Source organism: Aythya fuligula, chromosome 15 (assembly GCF_009819795.1).
Source record: "Aythya fuligula isolate bAytFul2 chromosome 15, bAytFul2.pri, whole genome shotgun sequence".
NCBI lineage: Eukaryota > Metazoa > Chordata > Aves > Anseriformes > Anatidae > Aythya > Aythya fuligula.
In genome coordinates this window covers 10,158,043-10,177,336 of record NC_045573.1, presented here as the reverse complement: position 1 = coordinate 10,177,336, position 19,294 = coordinate 10,158,043, and the positions used below count along the sequence as shown (strand labels likewise).

The following is a 19,294-nucleotide window of genomic DNA, read 5'->3' as shown; positions in this document are numbered from 1 at the left end:
TTTAAGCTAGGAAGGGGAAGGCTACACCTTCACTTTGTCCTGGTTTTTGTAACTGTTACAAGCCCTGTCTTTTTGCCTGCATGAAGACACTACAGAAATAGACAGAAGCAGAAGCAAAGGAGAGCTTTTTCCAAACAAGCTTCAGCTCCTTAGTTTAAGAGTAAGATTTTAAGAAGAAATTGGGATCCGTGTATTCTTCTTTTTCTCAATTTTGTAGTTCAGAATATTCAAAATGTCTAAAGGATTAGTATACCTTGCTCAACAAAAACTGTCTTTGCAGAATTACCACTGACACACAGTGTTGAGTTGACTAAAATTTCTGTGATGTGCTTTGTTCTCGGTAGTATCCATATCAGCCAGTTTAAAAATAGCAAATAATTGCTAGTGAACTGGTGATGCATTTGCAGGAGTATTTTGGTGGCTTTTTCCTGTTCATTTCAGGATAAGCTGTTAAACAAAAATCCATACAGGAACTTCAGTAAAAAAAAAAAAAATACGGCTCCAGGTGTTGAGTTGATCTCTTGGGCTGTATTTCAGAGGAAGATTCTTCATCTAAGCTTTAAAGATTGTGAACCACACCATTAGCAGGGCAAGAGGAAGCTTTCTGCCACACTGCATGTCCAGTAGAAGGCATCCTTTTAATTGCATTTCATCACTGAAGTTGCCCAAGATGTTGGAATCAATTTAGACTCTTTAATGGAGCTATTTGCCTTTTTCAATGCCTTTACCCCATCTGCTTTACTTTCATGTGCTTGGGATTAGCATAAAAAATCAGACAGACTGCAAACTTGACAAATGTGTTATGCCTTGGTTTTGAACTGCTGTGACAATCTTGGTTTGAAATACGTTGTTAAAGCCACTGGGCTCTGTCCCGAGCTGCCCACCTGCCTCTCCACCACTAGGCAGCCAGGATCTGGAGTAGACAGCACACAGCATGCCTAACTCTAGGTGGGGGAGGTTCTCTTTGATGTAACTCAGCCATTACACTGTGGATATAGAGTATAACACACACGTATATGGATGCAAGATTTTCATATTCCATTTTTTACCTCTCAACAGTAACTGGAAAATATTAAGAAATTCTACAGTAGATTTTCCATTTTGTTATCCCTTTTCCCTTCTACCCTGGCTCATTTTTACAGCTCAGATATTTTACAAATAGCTCACACACTTGCAAGGGTTGGGGGAGTAGGGAAGGTCCTGCCAAAATCATTTTGCAGCTGGAGAGGGAGGGTGAGATGACATTTGTTTACATGCTTCAGTTGAGAAGTAAAAACATTTTCCAAGCTTTGAAACAGTTGGAAGAGGGAACCCATCAGGCTTTCTGTAATTCAGTATTGCTGGTTTCAGGATTTTGTTTTCCTATTCGTGCACAGTGTATCTGGGAACACTTGCTGGATCTTACTGGGGAGAGGGTCAGACGCTGCAGATAAAAATGGACTGCTGTCTGTGCAGACTCCCCAGTTATTTCTAGTCTTCCTCAGTATACATGCACTTTGATAACCCAGGCTCGGGGAACCACAGGAGCCCTGTCCTGCGAAGTTGGTCTCTCCGTCGGTCGCCTTGCAGGAGAACGCAGCCTGCCTGGCCGGAGGTGTTTGTTTAGCAGGAACACACGGGCTCCTCTCTTCTTTTTGTGTGTGTGTTAGAGGAGGAGGGCAGGGGGGGCACACGACACGACCCTGCTACCTGGCACTCAGCCTTACCTGGACATGTGCTCCCGCTGGGGTCTGTGCGCCTTCTCCAGCCCTAGTTTGGTGAAGATCCCCACCAGCACCATGACTGCCACAACCCCGCAGATGATGTAGACAATGAGGTTGGTTTTATCCCTGGTGGGGTCGTGCAGAGGGTCGTCGATGCGGGAAGGAGGCTTCCCAGTGTTCATCCACAGCGGCGTCTCATAGTTTGTGCAGGTGCTTTGATCCAGCCTCGTCTTCTTGAACTTGCAGCAAAACCTGAAGCCACAAGTGCCGCAGCAGAAGATGAACTCCCCCGAGCTGCAGTTAAAGGGGGGGTCCCACTGCCCCATCACGTCAAAGTAACCCCTGCAGAAGTCCGGGGTGGGAGGTGGCTCGGAGGGGTCCAGCTGCTCCCCGAGGCTGGAGTGGTTCCCCCCTGAGAGCACCACGAAGCTCCCCAGCTGCTGGCCGGCTTTCTCCTGAGCCCGACACACCAGCGTGAGCAGGTCCGCCACCAAGTAGCCGAAGAGCAGCCGAAGAAAACCTTCCATTCTGCCTCCCAGCCCCGGCTCAGCGCTGCCTCCTCCGCCGCCGCCGCTCGAGCTGCTGGATGCTGCGCTGCGCCAGGAGCTGAACATAAATACGAACATACAGGGGCTGGCTCCGTCAGGGGCAGGCCGGCCGCTCGCACCTTCAGCACCGCGGACAGCCCCGGGCGGGCCGGGCCGGGCCGGGCCGGGCCCCGGGCGGTGCCGCAGCCCCGCAGCCCCGGGCGGCACTTGTGGAGCGGGGCGAGCCGGGGGGGGCCGGGCGGCGGGAGGCGGAGTGCGGCGGGGGAGAGGGGCGTGGAGGGGAGCGGGCGAGCTCCGAGCCTTCCCCGCGCCGCCTGGTGCCGCCGGGGGCTGCCACCTTCCGCTGCCCCCCTGCGGGGCCCGGAGCGCTGCTCCCGCACAACTCCCTCAGCCCGCCGCCCAGCCCCGCCCGGGAGGAGGAGGCGGAGGTGGATGAGGATGGGGATGGGGCGGCTGCCCGGTGGCATCCGGCCCGGGGAGAGCCGCCTGGGCGGGCGAGGCAGAGCCGGCGAGCGCAGCCCGTCCTCCGAGGCGCCCCCTTCCCTTGCACCCCTCTGCGGAGCCGCCCCCCGCCAGCTGCGCCCCGCTGAGCGGCTTCCCCGCGGCCATGGCCCCAGCTCGCACCCCTCAGCCCCAGCCCTTACATAAGGGACTTCCCGCCCAGGCGGGCGCTCCCCACAGGTGCGCAGCCAAAAAGCCCCGGGGCGCCTCCTGAGGGGGGCCAGGGCGGCCGCGTCCCCGTCCCTCCTCAGCCCGCGGGCTGCCCGCCGAGGCGGGCGCCTGAGGGGGGCGAGGAGAGCGGGCAGCCGGCGGAGCGCTCCTTCTCCCCGCCGAACCCCACTCACCTGCGAGGCGAAGGCAGGTGCCGGCAGAGCGGCGTCCATGGGGCTGTGCCTCCGCTAAGCCATGGGCGCTGCCCCCGGCCCGCCGCGCCGCGCACAGGTGCCGCCTTACTCGCACCGCACGCCTCAGAGTGGGGCTGCCTTCGTGCCTCCTGAACATGAGCTGCCCCGGCGCATCGTTTGTTTAAAAATCTTGTTCTAATGTCAGTCAGGCTGGCTCCAGAGGACGCGGTGAGGCTGCGGGTTGTTTGTGAGGCACAGAATTAAAATAACTTCCCCCCCAAACAGAGAACTGACTCTGGAAGAGACTTTTTGGTGATTCACTCCCCAGCCCTGTCATTTAACTCTCGCATCTCCACCTTTTGGGTTGGCAGCAACCTGCGCAAGTAGTGATAATATTATCCTGAATACTATGCTGCCACCAAATGTAGGAAATAAGCCCGTTATGGCGTGACTTAGCAGTGTGGGCTGGTGCTTCAAGCAGCTTCCCTTTTCCCCTCAGGGGACACGGTTGCGGTGGCCTCGCTGTGGCCTTGAGGGCTGCAGGACAGGGCTGCTGCCCTGGCGTGCCACGGGGGTACCAGCCCTGTCCCCCTGCTGCACACGAGGGGTTTCTGTCGCCGTGGCATTCCAGGAACTTTGGCCAACTTCACGTGGAGTTGTTGAGCGGTAAATAACCAGAAAGGTGAGGCAGAGGACAAAGCAGACGTCTGGAATCGGAGAGGGCTGTAGTTAGCTAATTGTGATCCTTTGCCTTCTCTTAAAAATAGACTCTAAGTACAGTGATTATTCCACCACACAGTTTGACAGTAAGCCTTGCATCCTTGTCCAGGAGGCAGGTTAGAAAGCCCCTTTATTTCTCAGCAGAGAAAAACAATCAGTCTCAGCCAAAACCAGCCTTTTTGGGTTTTAATATTTAATTCTTAAAACCTCCACCTCATCAACATCCCCTTTCAAGTCTCCTCTGAAATCATATCATTCCTCCCTTGTGTATACTTCTCTCTGCTATTATTTATTATTTAACACTTTGTGATGCAGTTTGTGCTGAAAATACTGCACAAAAATGAATCTGTTCCATACGTATTATCACATCTAGAGACATTCAAGGTCCAGTCCTGTCAGGCGCTTAAGATTATGCAAGTTTCCCTGTTGATCTCACTGCTAAAAAGCTGCTTAAATATTTTGCATGATTAGTGCTGTACATGTGTGGAAATAATAACATCATAAAATTATTTATTTTGTAGGCTATTAATCCTGACTGCCTGTGGTACAAGTTTCTTGTTTGAGTTCCCCAAGAGCAACAAGACCAAAGGGTTTAGACTATAATCAAACATCTGCTTGATTCAGTTCCATGAGATCAGGATCTGGTGCTAAGTGACATGTGCTAGCTCAGAACTAAGGGGGAAGAAAGGAGGGTTAGTCAAAGCTCCCTGAAAAGCAATGTTTTCTATGTCACCAGCAGATCCACAGAACCCAGAACCCATAAATCATGTTGCCCTAATTAATCATAAATTACTCTAGTTATGCTCTCTGTGCCTGTAAATTATGTTAGCAGTAAAGTTATTTTCACTGTATCATGTCTTAGAATTGTAATCATGAGCTAGAGTTGTTCTCAACTAGAGCATGAGCCTCTTTTTGGCCTTCTGCAATGTGTTTTAATAGCTTCATAACATTAAGTACAATAATGGAAACAACAGAATTAGTTGAGAGAAATGGGTGTTTCACACAGTACTGGGGCATGTGTCGGGTCATTATGTGATTTTATAAAGCTTTTCTTGATGAAGTCAGTCAATAAACTTTTAATTTCTTTCAGTCATCTTTATGAAGTTGAGAAATGCGGAAGATTTCACAATTTAGCACCACGGTCTTCCACTTCCAAGAATTCTCTTTTGACATTGCATTGGGGTAAGAAATAATTGCTTACTTTTCTACAGTTTTATCCCATAACTAATGCATTTTGCATCTGAAACAATGGAGAAGATGAATGAACATTTCAACTAGAACTCATAGAACGGTCTTTGCTCTAGCTCATACCCACTCAGTTAAGAGAAATGCTTAATTTTAGGCACAAACCTTATACAAAGTCCATTAATGCTATTATACTTTTCTCTGTTTTATTTCACTTGTTTTTACCAAGACTTTCACCTGTGGATCAATGTCAATGCTCTTTGTTCAATTTTAAGCTAGAAAATAGGCTGTTTGGGGGAAATCCTGTAGCAATGTATAGCCACATCTCAGGGGAAGTTATGTGAACATACACTCACTTGTACTCTTTATATGTGTGTGTGTATTATAGATGTTCAGTTTTGTGCTTAGCTATATAACTATTATAACTGATTCTTGTGGACTTTTTGTGCAAATAAGAGATTTTGAAAAAGCAAAATCAAGACAAAGATAATGTGTTGGTCTGAATAGAGGTGGAGATAAATCTGAAGAATATAGAACAATCAGAACACAGACCAATTGCATTGATCATGTTCCCAATTCTACATCTCTTTTTTTGTTAATAACAACAGTGTTGATGTAAACACTGAGTATTTCCCAGGGACAGATTACCTGCTAGGGATAATGGTCCTTTGCTGAGCACTGAGCCACTGGAGCCTTCTAGCCAATCATTAATTCCTGAGAAATGCCATACAGCTCAATCATTATTATTAACAGACATTCCAGAACCATGAAAATCTGTCAAAAAAGCAACAAGACAGGCCTGATCTCAGACAGTATTGATGCAAAGGGTATTTTGTGATAAGAAATGTCGTTTGGAAACTGGAATGAAGCAGACAGTGTCTGTTTCCTTTATACCTATTTCATACCGTAATGAGATATTTGGATGTATAGATATGAAATGTATTGCAGCCGGAAAACAAAAGAGATGATTCTACTATATGAGGCCAAGTGGAAGCATGTTTGCAATCACTAGTCTTTAAAAGTACATTTAAATGTTAGAACATGTCTGCTGTGGGGTGATAGGGTAGCTTGTGACATACAAGATACCTTAGCAGACATATCTTGAAGAAGGATCAACATGTGTTCAGCAAGGAGGCTGCAAGAGATGTGAGGTTTGTAGATACTGAAAACAGTCCAGTGATTTACAAATATTGTAAACAGTCCTGAGTGATACAACACACAAGTTTGTTTTAAACACTCCTACATTCTTGAATCATCTTGATTCACATTCATCATACAGCCCCATCTGCTGCTATTAAGTTTTGTCATTCTTACTGTTAGGAGAGGAGTATGCTTTGCCATTGGTGTTAGGCTCACTGGGTGGTTAAAACACAATTGGTGCTAAACCTTTCCTTTAGTTACACAGCTAACACTTCATAAGCCTTTGGGTTTTTTTACCCAGTAACTACAATCATTAGTAACATATTAGTGCAGCACTGTGTGAAAACCCAGCCTGCAGTGTGTTGACACTAAATATGCTGCTGTAATTATCAAACACACAACTTTTAAACTAACCTTTTGCTTTTCATTAATACAGATGCACCTACAAACTAGGTCAGAATGAGTGTTTTTTTTCTTATAATTTCATGAATTCATAGCACCTTTGACTAGAATATCTTATAAAAATTACACATCATATTAAGCACTTTTTAGCAATTGTCATCAACTCTGACAAAATACAGCTTGCACATAGCAAAGGGATCACCATCAAGAGATCTTACTGAGTCAGGAGGTGATTCATGAATGAAAAATCACAAGACTTGTTTTCATGGCTCACTAAGGAGGAAAATAGTTTATTGCAATTCTACAATGTAGAAATTACCTTTATCACCTACTATTTTCCTCTGACATCTTATTGTAAAACCAAAACAGTAGTAACTGCATGGGGTAGGGTGGGGAGAGGCAGTAACAGCATTCACGCTTGGAGTGGATTTAATGAAACACTGACTGTTCTTGTAGCTTCAGTTAAATGCAGAGGAAATAGTTTAATTCAAAATAAATAAATAAATAAATAAATTTAGAAGGTAAATGGAGTACTTTTAAATGTAGAAGAGGAAACGTGTACTGCAAGGGTCTTCAGTATACAGCAGGGGAAAAGTGCCAGAATGTCACAAGAGGCTTTCAGCAGTATAGCTGAAAAATGAGTTGTGCCCTCAGGTTTGCCTGTTGCACAGCTATTCCTCTAATTCTGAACAAGGAAAACTGCCAGTCAGTTTCTCTCTTTGGCAAGATTGATGTTGCTTTTGAATTGTAACAGTATTGCAAGTACCTGTGAACAAGGTATGTTTCTGCTCGTTAAAAATTAGACTGCCACAGAATTTAGATTTGGAATGATTGGCCAGGTGTCTGAGGATTACAGCAACTGACAAAGCAAGCTCTGCAGATCATTCCAGACTCATGCCAGCAAAATCTTTATGTCTTGTTACCAAAAAAGAAAAAAAGGCTACAGAGGATCAAAAAAATTGCAACTGCTTTTGTATCCTTCCAACTGAAAACCCAACTACTTTTGTTCCCATGAGTTCAACTTTTCAAGGCAGAGAGGAAGCCTTTCTAAACAGACCTAAAATAGCATTAAAATTTTTCAAGGTTAACGGCAGTATAATAGGCTGTATACTCTGTCTGAGCATAGAGAAGCTGTGCTTAGGCATAGAAGAGGACACAGCAGAGAAAATTTTCTAATCCTCTCCTGTCTGACTCTGGCATATATTAGAACAGCTAGGGAGCTGATCTAACCAATACCTCTTGTAAAAACTCCTCAGTAACTTTATATAACAGGGACTGGGAAGTGGACATGTCTTACTTTAGAATGGTCTTTCTCCAGGCCTGGAACTTTCACAGATGGAAGTCAAAACAGGAAGAAGTCCAATTAGTGAGTCAGTTATAGCCTGTCAGTTCTAGCACTATTAACTCTCAGGAGTTAAAAGTGAGCTGTAAAGCGCAGAAGTGAAGAACATGCTCTTTACATAAATGTAAAGTTTCTGTATTACATAACTGAAATAAGATTTTAGCCACTGCATATTTTCATGTCTTCCAAAATGTGCTAAGTCAGGCAACCAGAATCAAAAGTTCTTACTGAACATTACTTTCTAGTGTGCTTCCCTGATAATAAGCTTTAATGACTCCCCATATCACTGTCACAACTTGCCCATCCAAGTATTTTTTATCTTACATGTAGTAATAATACATAGATGTAGGAACTCTCACATTTGTGGAGAAGGAAAAGGAAATTTCTCTGACAGTTTCATTTTTAAAGGATGTTAACTGCTAAAAGATGCTCAAGATTTTCAAGTAACAAGACAGATTAAATAAGGGGTACAGAGAAAGTAATAACCATCTGAGTTCTGTGATACTTTTTTGATTATATCACACTGCAGTTTTCATGTGGCTATCAGATTCACTTATGTGATTACCATGCCTGGCTGAGAATGTCAAATGTGGTTGCCAAAGATTAAATAGCTACAGTCCAACTCAGTAGCTATGAAATTTAACAACCGTCTTTCCATTGATTTAAAATGGAAACTGCACTGGGTGATTTTGTTCAGAGATGCTGAATAATCACAGCTTACACTGAAATCACCAGATGTCTGAGTGGTCAGTACTAAAAATCGGGTCACACATTTGAAAGCCTAATAATGAATTCAGTGACTAATTTAGGCACATATGTTGGAAAACTGCTGACATGCACAAGTACACATACAGGTTCCAGACCATGCTTTTAGGCAGATGGTAACCAATGTCCCTTCTTGACTCCACTTGACAGACAATGTAAAGAGAAATACTAAGGCTGGCTCCAAAGGGATTTGTTACTCTGTCCTCTAGGGTGTTAGCCAGTGAGAAGAAATGATCTATGAACCAGGTGTACTGACATACAGGTCAAAAAAAAATGAGGATCTCAAGGCGGGAAGCTAAATGCAGTTTCATGTGTTTTCTTTCTAGAGAGCACTGTGATAATGTTAATAGGGATCATCATCGATAATTCTCAGCACAGTACAAGTCTGTTATACCTACCTGGAGTATCTATCTAGAGCATCTGTCTAGGTATTGTGTTATACCTGTCATGAAGGAAAAGACATCAACCTTGCTTTTTGCATCATGTTAATAGTACACTGAAAAGTAAATGCTTAAATTAAATAATGTATGCTGTAGAGAAACAGGTTTGATAATCGTTCATTTTTTTCATCATGTGGTTTAGTTGAGTATATTTGCTTAAAGTTGTTTTGTATTTTTTTTTTTTTAATTATTGTGAAAGTACAGTGATCCCACAGCTACTAGATAATGGGTCAAATAAAAGGATTTTAACTGTTATGTGAAATGCACATTAGGGAGTCTTGAAGTGGTGCAAGAAGATGCTGAGAGCAGATATTAGTGGTATCTTTTCATTGTCATGTTTACTTAAATCAGCAGATTATCTCTAACCTGCTAAATATAATATAATTCTAATAACATATTCAGGATATCTGCTCCCCAACACATAAATAGGAGATTACAGTAAGGTTAAACATGTTTTTAGTACAAAATACTGGCACCTGAGAGTACAGCTTTCAGAACGGTTTGTTTATTCTGCATATTTGTATAATCAAGTGACATTGGACTAAAATGTAAAGAAGATGCAATAGGAATACATATGTATAATACAGAAATTATATATATATTTATAAATATATATATAGGGCCAGTTGTAACTTAATACTTGATAAAAGGGCAACTCAAAATTCTCTTGTGTGTGTGTGGGAATTAGTCTGTCATTCACTCCCACACACCTGATAGAAAGTTGGCCTCTTTAAAGAGAATTTTGTAATTTATATACACCTTGAAGTCTTAAATATGATTTTCTAGTTTAACAAATTCTCCCTGTGAATATTGTGATTGTTCTTCTTTAAAAAGAAAAAATAAAAAGGAAATCACATGTCATTTCTATGCAAAGTAGGACAGTTGAAGTGAGCCTTGATAATATGACGAAGAAACAGATAATTTAGATGGTTGAATAATCGGATTGCTTTCCTACATGAACAATGCAAGCATTTCAATACGTAAAATGACCATAAGTGAAAAAGAGCAGATATCTCATAATACCCAATTATCTCACTTGTTTCTCTCACAATGTTTGGCTCCAGTTAAAAAAAAAAAAAAAAAAAAAAAACACTTGCACAGCAAGATCAGAAATAGATCTTCAGTGCAAAGACTGAACCTGAGTCCGGTTTTCAATCTTTTCATCGCGTCACAGAAGACATTGGTAGTATTAGGTCTATTGGTTGTCATTAATTTCTTATTGACAGAGGACAAAATCTCAACCTTTTAATGTTAAGAGGAATATTGCCATTAACAGGAGAGGAGATCCCACAGTGAGGATCAAAATGTGATAAGTTTATTCTCATTGAGATGTTCTTTATAGGACATAAAATTCCTTTGGTTACAATGGGGTCACTTTGTAAGGTTGGTGTTATTCATAGCAAAAGCAAAAAAAAAGACTCAAAATCTAACATTAAAGGATACAAAATAAAAGCGCATAGAAAATGTTAGACAAAAAAAAAAAAAACAAAGATTAGGGCCATATTCTCAGGCCTATTACATAGAGAGAATATAGAAATATTTAAGGAAAGATTATTTTACATACAGTGCACCTTTAAATGCCAATGCAGATAGCTCTATACTGCTCAAAATGCATTCAAACAGCTCTGGTTTCTATGTCCATCAGCACATTGAAGCCCAAGGGAGGCACAGTCTGCTGGCAGAGTGATAAGGACAGCTCTCTAGTGCATATGCTGAGGGAAGCTGCCTGCACTACTAGGGAAGCCAGTAAAAATCAGCAGCATACTCAACAATCCTTGTTTCTACCTTCCTGCCTACATCTATCCTAAGCAACTTTTTTGTGCCCTGACAATGTAAGAGTATGAAGGCTGCTTCTCTCTGACTTTGTGACCTTTTACTACAGTTGCATTTCACTGGGACAAGAGAAGTCATCTCTATGCTGTGAACAGATAAAATTTTCTTGGCAGCTGGCATACAGCTGTGGAGTTCATTCCCTGGTGACACTGAAATGATTACAAATCTTAGCTCCTTCAGAATAAAATGTAAAATCTGTTATTTTCACCTACCTGTTCCATAACAATGAGAAAAACAAAGCCATCCCTCCTCGGACATGAACAGAAAGATAGAGATCCTTACTGTGATTACTCTTGGAGCTTGTAAAGGTGTTCTGGTACCATGGTGATGAACACAGTATAACTGCCAAGATAGATGATAGATCCAGCTGGCACTTCTCCCTCCTCCCCCACACATCATGGTGCTCACCACAACAAGTTTATGATTTTGTCCTAAAAATCTGTTGAGTCTTGTTGGTCTTTATGAATTTATTGCAGAAACCGCAAAATGCTCTCTTCTCTTTCGATTTAGTCTCAACTGTATGAGAGAGGTGCGCAATTTGGGCAGAAATGACACCCAAGTGGTATTTTTTTCTCTTGATTTTTCAATGGAGCAAATAACTCACCTAAAGTTTTTGCGGATTAATAAATAGAGTTCTCCTTCTCGGCAAAAAAAAAAAAAAAAAAAAAAATCTGTCTGCTCAGTTGTCGTAGTCAAGTTTTACCCAGAATGATATGATTATGTTTGTTCAGGTGAGATTTGTTGTTCAGAAACTCAGTGAGAAAGTCCTGTCTCTACCTACATTGCACTCTGTCTGTTTACATAGGATTTATACAAGGATGACAGTTTGTTGCTTGGTTGGTTGGTTTTTAATCCAGAAAATAAATAACTTCTAGACTAGTGTAAGATCATAGCAATATTGAAAATGTATTTTCTTCAGGAATGGAAAAGTGTGAAAAATAATAGCAACGGCATTCGTTCGCAAAACCTTTCTCAGGTTATGCTGCTGTGGGAAAAGCAGATGTCAGTATCCAAGGTTTATAAATCTATTATTCAACATGCTAGTAGTTGATTAAAACATTTTTCATTGAGAAATTAATTTTGAATGGATTTTAGCAACTGAAATACTTTATCTGGATGTTTCCAAAACACCTACATGTTTCCAAAACAATTATACCTTAGAAACTGTGTGAAGTAAATACTGGGAGAATATTAGCAAATGGAATTCTAATGGATCTAAATGGGACTAGGGCTCCTTTCAACCAGGGTGAATTTGGCTCTTTATTTGCTTGAGTTGCAGAAATCTGATTAACCAAAGTTTATCCAGAAGTAAATTAGCACTAAAGCATTAAAATCAGAGCTTTGAGACTACTAGCACAGCCTTATGCTAGCTTTTTTCAACCAAAGAGTCCAATTAAGCCAACTTGGCAGAAGTCTTAAAAGCAAGTGTTTTCTGCTGGTTGTTAGTAAAAAAATTGATCACTCTTTATGTTAAGACAAAGGTTGCCTGTTTGCCCAATGAGGAGCAGAAGAGGAAAAACAGAGCACAACACCAAAATACAGTTTTCTTCTGGCTTTGGAAGCCAAGAGGAAAGACTGGAAATTCTAGTACTAGTCTGTTAATGATATCATTATTTCTGGCTGACAGCAAGGTAACAGATGCTTCTTCAGGTCAGTGCTTCCCAGCCTGTTCCTAGACAGACTTCCCATCCTTATTTATGATAGATGGACTTCAAGTATTGTGGCATATCAAGTGCATGAACAGATCACATACAACGGTCAATGACTTAAATTTCACAGTGGGAGGATCCCTCCTACAGTGTAGCAACAGTGGCTTACAGAACCTGTGCCGGAAACAAAATTTAGCCCTATAAAAATAGTCAGTCCTGTCCCAAATAAATTCTCAAAAGAAGGCTTAGGACAGTCAGAATTTATGCACAGATTTTATGCTGATTTTCTGCACCGATTCCTCCTTCTTCTTCCTAGATGAATGGAAATATGCTTAACTTGTGCAGGTATCTTGTTTAGGTGGCTATCCATTTTGTATTTAATAATATTTGAACTTTGACTGCAGCTTGCCTGAAAATAAATAAGTAAATCAACCTGACTTCCTGTTAAATTTGACCAGCTCTTGAGCAAAGTAGTCACAGAGAAGCAGAGTAGTTGCTTTCCCAACAGCTTGTTTCCACAAAGAATGTGATGATCTCCATCTAGGTAAGCTTAGATGTATAATCATGAATGTTATTTTGACAAAAGTTCCAGCGCTGGCACATTCTAAACAATTCAGAATTATTTAATACTTTTCACAGAAATAGTCAAACAAGGTGGTAACAGATTAGACCAGATAGAATTGCTTGAGAACTTGTGAAGGTAAAAAGGTACTGTCATTTTGGAATCAAGACAGACACCTGGTCCTCTATGTAGGACGTATAGAGAGTTAGATGCCTCAGAATAATGAACCTTGAAGTCTGAATACTAAGTGGAAAACATGACAACCAATAATTAAGCACTGATCACAGAGGTCTATCTCACCCAGTGCCCATCTATGGAAGTTAAATATCTAGCAGAAGATAGCAAGCAGGTGCCTCTTTCTATTCAATTCCAGAATCTGGACTCTGAATTCCACATTCATCTTGTCAGCATAAGAACTCTGGTCCCTGTTTTCTTTCTGTTGTATTTGTTTTGTTTACTTTACAAAAAACCATTAATAAGAGATGAAGAAGCTACTTCAAATTAATATGAGGAAGGACAGAAAAAGAAAGAAGAGGTTCTTTGGAGATCAGAATATCTTCTTTCTTCTAGTTGTCATGGAAAGCCTAAATGTGAATCATTTGGACTTCACTTTGCTCTTCAAAATTCAAGTGGTAGGACAAGTATGAGTACTACACCAACACTAGATATACTCCACTAGCTCTCCAATCAGTGATTACTTGTTCATATTCAAGGCCTTTCTTCAAGGTTTTCACTGGAGTGCAATATAATTCCTATGGCATCTGCAACTCAAAAGGTCACTGCATTCATTGAAAACATTTTGAGTTATGGAACTCATCATGAAATGGGAGTAAGGAGACGCCTTCAGAGTCTAAGCCTAAACACCAAAGATCAAAGCCTGAAAAGATTTCTTCCATTCATGAGAAGACATTAGCATAAAAACATTTAGAGGGAAGAGACACATGCATAACTGCTTATCTTACTATGAATTTGCATGTGCTACAGATTTAATTAAAAGACAAAAGGTCAACTGTATTTTCTAGATATTAAAGTTAATTGGTCACTACCAATCTGCAATCTTACCATCTTTGTCAGAGCCTTAGCTAGATTATTAAAATGCAAACACCACCACTCTTCTAGGAATTATATGCTCATATTTTTCTCATCTGATTTTTTTTTTTTTCATTCAGAAGCCCCTAATACGTAGGAAGGTATCGTGATTTTGATTTCTATATGTAACTCCAAATGACAACATATAGCCTCAGTCATTAGGAAAGTTTTGAGCTTCCACTTACTTTATTTTCTTTATTTCCTCCTAGGCACTTATTACATTATTCCTATCATGCTGAGCTCTAATGTTTAGAAATATTATAGAATTAAAAAGAAAACAAACAAACAAACAAAAAAAGTCAATTAATTATTTCATTTGAATAATTAAACATTTAAAATATTCCCTCCATACCTTATGTTCAGTTATAGATATATTATTAATAGTAGCTTGTACTGTGCACTCCAAGAGAATGTTAGGCACCTAATTCCTAGAACCTGGGGAGGATAACATTTCCTGACACCATGAATTTACCTACCCAATGAAAAAGTTATCGTGTTCTAATTCAAATATGTTTCACAGTGTAATAATTACACTGTATGAATGTTGTGCTTTTTATGCAAAATTCAGAATAATTAATTATTCAACAAAATTGTTATGGTTGATGAATCCATCCCACTGTGTTTAAAAAATGTTAATCGTCCTTCACTATTTTTAGGATGCTCTTGTTTTATCATTCATTCCCGTAGCTTACTCTGTAAAGACCATCCTATAAATGTATGACCATAGGTTGGTAGCCAGACTGACTGTTGTCAGTTGGGTATCAGCAATGGTTAAACATGGTTTGTCACATCTCTGCTTGTTGAGTATGTTCCTGTAGACAAATGGCCTTCAGTCTCTAATTCTTTCAACTGGCGTTCTGTAATTTTCCCGCTCCCGGACCCAGTCTTCAACAACAACATCCAATGATTCCACCATGCTTGTTTACCAGCCTGACTAGGCTTCATATTAGAGGCTCTTTTCTTCAGGAGATTGTGTCCAAAAGCACACAGAAAACAGTCTTTTTGAATGAGTATAAAAGGTGACTGAATTATAGAATGGTTTGGGTTGGAAAGGACCCTAAAGGTTATATAGCTCCAAGCCCCATCTTTAATTTTTAAGTTTCTGTTTTATCAGTATATACATCAAGATTAAACTTCGACTTCTTGGTTGCTTTTCTGGACAATCACAGAATATTGATTTAACTCAGAATATGCCTACAGTAATCACAATGCCTAAATGACAGACACATCTGTAAATGACAGATAACTTCAAATCTGTCTCTTAATCGCTTCTGATTAGTTGTAGACAGGCTATAAGAATTTAATGGAAGTTGTATTTTAATAGAAAGATACTGCCTTATTGAGAGAGTTTTCTGGTGCCCCCAAGTTCTGTAATTTAATTATTATCCATTAATATAATTGCCATGATGCCTAAGTGATAATAAACTAACTTAGCCCCAAAATTTTGATGGCCATGAGTCTTAGTTTATCTGATATTAGAGCTAGAGTGTCTGAAGCACAAAATGGTGGAGCAATTCTTTTGCAAGGTCATGGGGTAAACTTGACAGGAATGTATTTGCTAAGCAGTGAATGTCGCATTCTTCTCGTTCAGCCTACTGTTCTATGGAATGCATATCTTCTGTGCATTTTCTACTAGACACCTGCAAAAAGCAAGATGATCTCTAAGGGTTCCATATCATCTGGAAAAGAGGCACTTAAGTTAATTTCATCCTTCTGCCTGCTGTATAGGTGAAGTATCTTTGTTATGATCATCCTTCAGAAATGTATCAATAAGACCAAGGAATATTTCCACCAATAAAATTTCAGTTCCCCATTATTAAAAAAAAAAAAATGAAGTTCAAAGAGCAGGAAAGCCCCTTTTCTATCAGCAATAAGCTCTGCTTTTTTGTACATAGACATTGGACTACATTGTATTTGTAAAAGGGATCTGAAAAGAGTTGGAGGGTTAATATTTAAAAGAACATCACAATGGGAATACAGAATGTTTGCTGTCATTGGCTTAGTTGTTATAAATAAATACAGCTGGAAGAAATCTGAAAAAATCATCACAAGTACAGTGAAGGAGGAGAGTAGCTGAAGTGACAGGTTAGTGCAAACCTGGTGGATTACTTTTGCCTGGTAGGGGATGCAATCTTATCCTCATTTATTATTAATTTTGCAAGTAAAAGTTTTGTGGTGCATGTTATGTCTTCACTCATAGATCAGCCTCTCCATGCCTCCACCTGTGTTCAGATTTATCTTTATCTCTTTTTACCTAAGGCCCATAAAACACCTACAGATCTTTAGACCAGGAACCTGAGAGAAATGCAAAATGTAATTTATTGCTGAGATAATACTATTGAAAAATGGATCCTTCTGCTTATTTAATACTATCCTTAATGGAAAATGAAAGGTCCTTGAAATTCTGAGACGTAGCTGAGAGTCCACATTGAAACATAAAAAAATCAAGTACTATTTAATTTTGAAATCATATTTTCTACAAATTAAAGTAAGAGGTTTGTAATAGCAATAATTACCTATTCAGCATCCTTCATCAGTCTCTGAACTCATTTTCTTCAGTCATTACTTGAGAGAAAAAAAAACTTAAATGTGTCATTTATGCTTAATCTGTGGTTTTCCCCACATACCTTCTTTGTTCATCTCCAGCTTTAATTATGGAAAAAACATTTTGTTTGATAGAAATCTATGGCAAAATAGGTGCCTACTTCTTAGTCATCCTAAGTTCGGTGACTGCTAAATTAGTGACATCAATTGTAAGATCTATTTGACTTGAAAAAACCTGGCACACAACATGAATGAGCAGGAACATGCAGAAGAGCTCTTTGAAGCTTTTAGAGGACAGGAGTCATTCTGCAAGGCAGCAAAGATTCTCTCAGCTGCTGATGCAATCTATTTGTAAGGCTGTATGTTGAGGGGAGGATCTGTGAAGGCCAGTCTACAAGAAGGTTTATTTGCTTGTTTGATGTTTAATTTACAGTTGCCACTTGTGCAAAGGAGGACACCTCTGAGGTGCCAAACCTCACTCTGCATTTGGAGAAGCTACAGCTTCACAAAGTAGCATGACAGTGGTTCCACTTTCACAGGTGTTTGTTGGTTTTTTTTTGAAATCATTAAGACTTTTTTTTTCTCAAGGTATTCTGATGTTGTTTCTTTATGTCCAGTTTGTTATATACAGTCAGAATGGTGATGCACATGTGCTTCTCAAAAATATACATGATTTAACAAGTGATCTGGAAAGAACCTATGTACCAAAACTTAGGAGACAAATAAAATAATAATAATAATAAAATCCCTATTTATGAAAGAGGATGAATTATGTTTATACAAGAAAGGAAGAAAAAGGAACATTTTTTCCTCAGAAACCCAAATTGTTTGCATGTCACCTGTAACATAAAAATGATTTTTTCCTGTTTGAAAAATAATTTTATGGTTGGAGCAAGGAAACAAAAGGATTGTCCTTGTACTTTTGCAATGCATTTTGAGTTAACCAGTGTAACAGTAAAACAAGAACATCCTTGTTGTAAGCCTAGCTGAAAAAACATCTAAATGCTCTGATTGTTTATTGAATTTTAATACTTGAAGGATTGCTGCTTCTTTGCTTTTTTGGCAGAAATAGCAACTGTGGTTAATGATCATCTGGATTTTTATTTTTTTCTAATAAAATGTCATTTATCAGCAAAGAAGGAGAAAGGAATCTGAGAGTCATGCATACAGATGCATAAACTAAATACTGCTTCTTTTGCCAGATTGCTGCTTTTGCTTGTACATTAATGGAAAATCTGATTGTTTAAAAATAAGGGAAGTCCAACAAGTCCAAATTTTAGATCTAGATGTGAATTACAAGCTCTTATATCTAGATTTTATTCTCAGACCAAGTCCAGTAGTACATACCTGAAGCCTATAGTGCTCAGAAACATATATTGAATTGTATCTTCACATGTATTTATATACATAATTTCCCCCTATTTGTGACTGGACAGGTCTTGGTGATCACCAGGAATTATACACTATATACAATTCAACATGTACAGAGAACATTTAAACGTTTAAACATCAGGAAGTGCTTAGGTAGTTCAGGATGAGGTGGCTGCCAACTACGACCTTTCCACATATTTTTAGAGAAGGGTACTTCCCTTACAGCCTTGATTTTGTTACTGAGCTCTAGGCTTCCTGTGCATTTTTTCTGAAACTGCATTTTTAGCAGTTTCAGTGCAAGCTCATGACCCAAAGTTCTATGGCTCTTCAGGAGCAAAAATCTAATGTGTCACAGATATACACTAGTGCAAAGAATTGCTCTAGTCTGGTCCTCATGTTCACTAGAATGGTAACTGGTCATGGCTGCTGAATTTGCTGGCACCACAGGTCTCAATTGCTTAGTGAAAGCTGAAGGTATTTAGTGTATGTGAAAACGAAATCTCAGGATAGGGAAATCCAGAATCAGAGGCACCCTGAATAAAGTAGAACTCATGAATATTTGGCAGCACATAAAATGAACGAGAGACTTATTACAATCTTACAAAAACTACCTGGATCTAGATAGAACCTGTATCTGTGTCAGAAATGGGAATTCAGTGTGCAAAACAAATTGAGTTAAATAGTGTGTTTAACTCATTACATCAACTTTTATATCTCTCATAGTTACAGTGACTCAAGGAATATATTACAGGTTTCTTGAACAAATGGAGCCTGCCCACACTAAATGAGTCAGATAAAAATCAATTACATTTTGGATTCTTAACTCTGGAAATAATCAATGTCATCATTGTTCCCTCCCTAGAAGCAAAATATTGGTCCTGGACAACCAATCTTTTTAAGTTGGTTTGTGCAAAACATTTTAAGTATTTTTTTTATCTAATTTTTTGGACCCTTTGAAAATGGATAAATATTTGGTATTGAGGCCAAATATTAAGAGGGCCTTTTAAAATACCAATAAGCACTGTTTAATGACTCATTTATGTTCATATAGAATGTTAAAAGGGCAGACCTTATGTTTTATTTTATTTTGTAATTTTTCAGGCTCCAACTGGTAAATTTATTTGTATTTCTGTAGTCTGGAGTCTTCTACTCTCAG

At 39.8% G+C, this 19,294-nt stretch overlaps 1 protein-coding gene across 1 annotated transcript in view; it reads right to left on the bottom strand.

Moving 5' to 3' along the window:
- Positions 1–2,317, bottom strand: part of SHISA9 (shisa family member 9) — a 177,766-nt gene extending 175,449 nt beyond the window's left edge. Inside the window, exon 1 of the mRNA XM_032197763.1 lies at positions 1,707–2,317. Coding sequence (XP_032053654.1) covers positions 1,707–2,317 — 611 coding nt within the window. The remainder of the gene's footprint in view (positions 1–1,706) is intronic.
- Between the last annotated feature and the right edge of the window lie 16,977 nt (positions 2,318–19,294).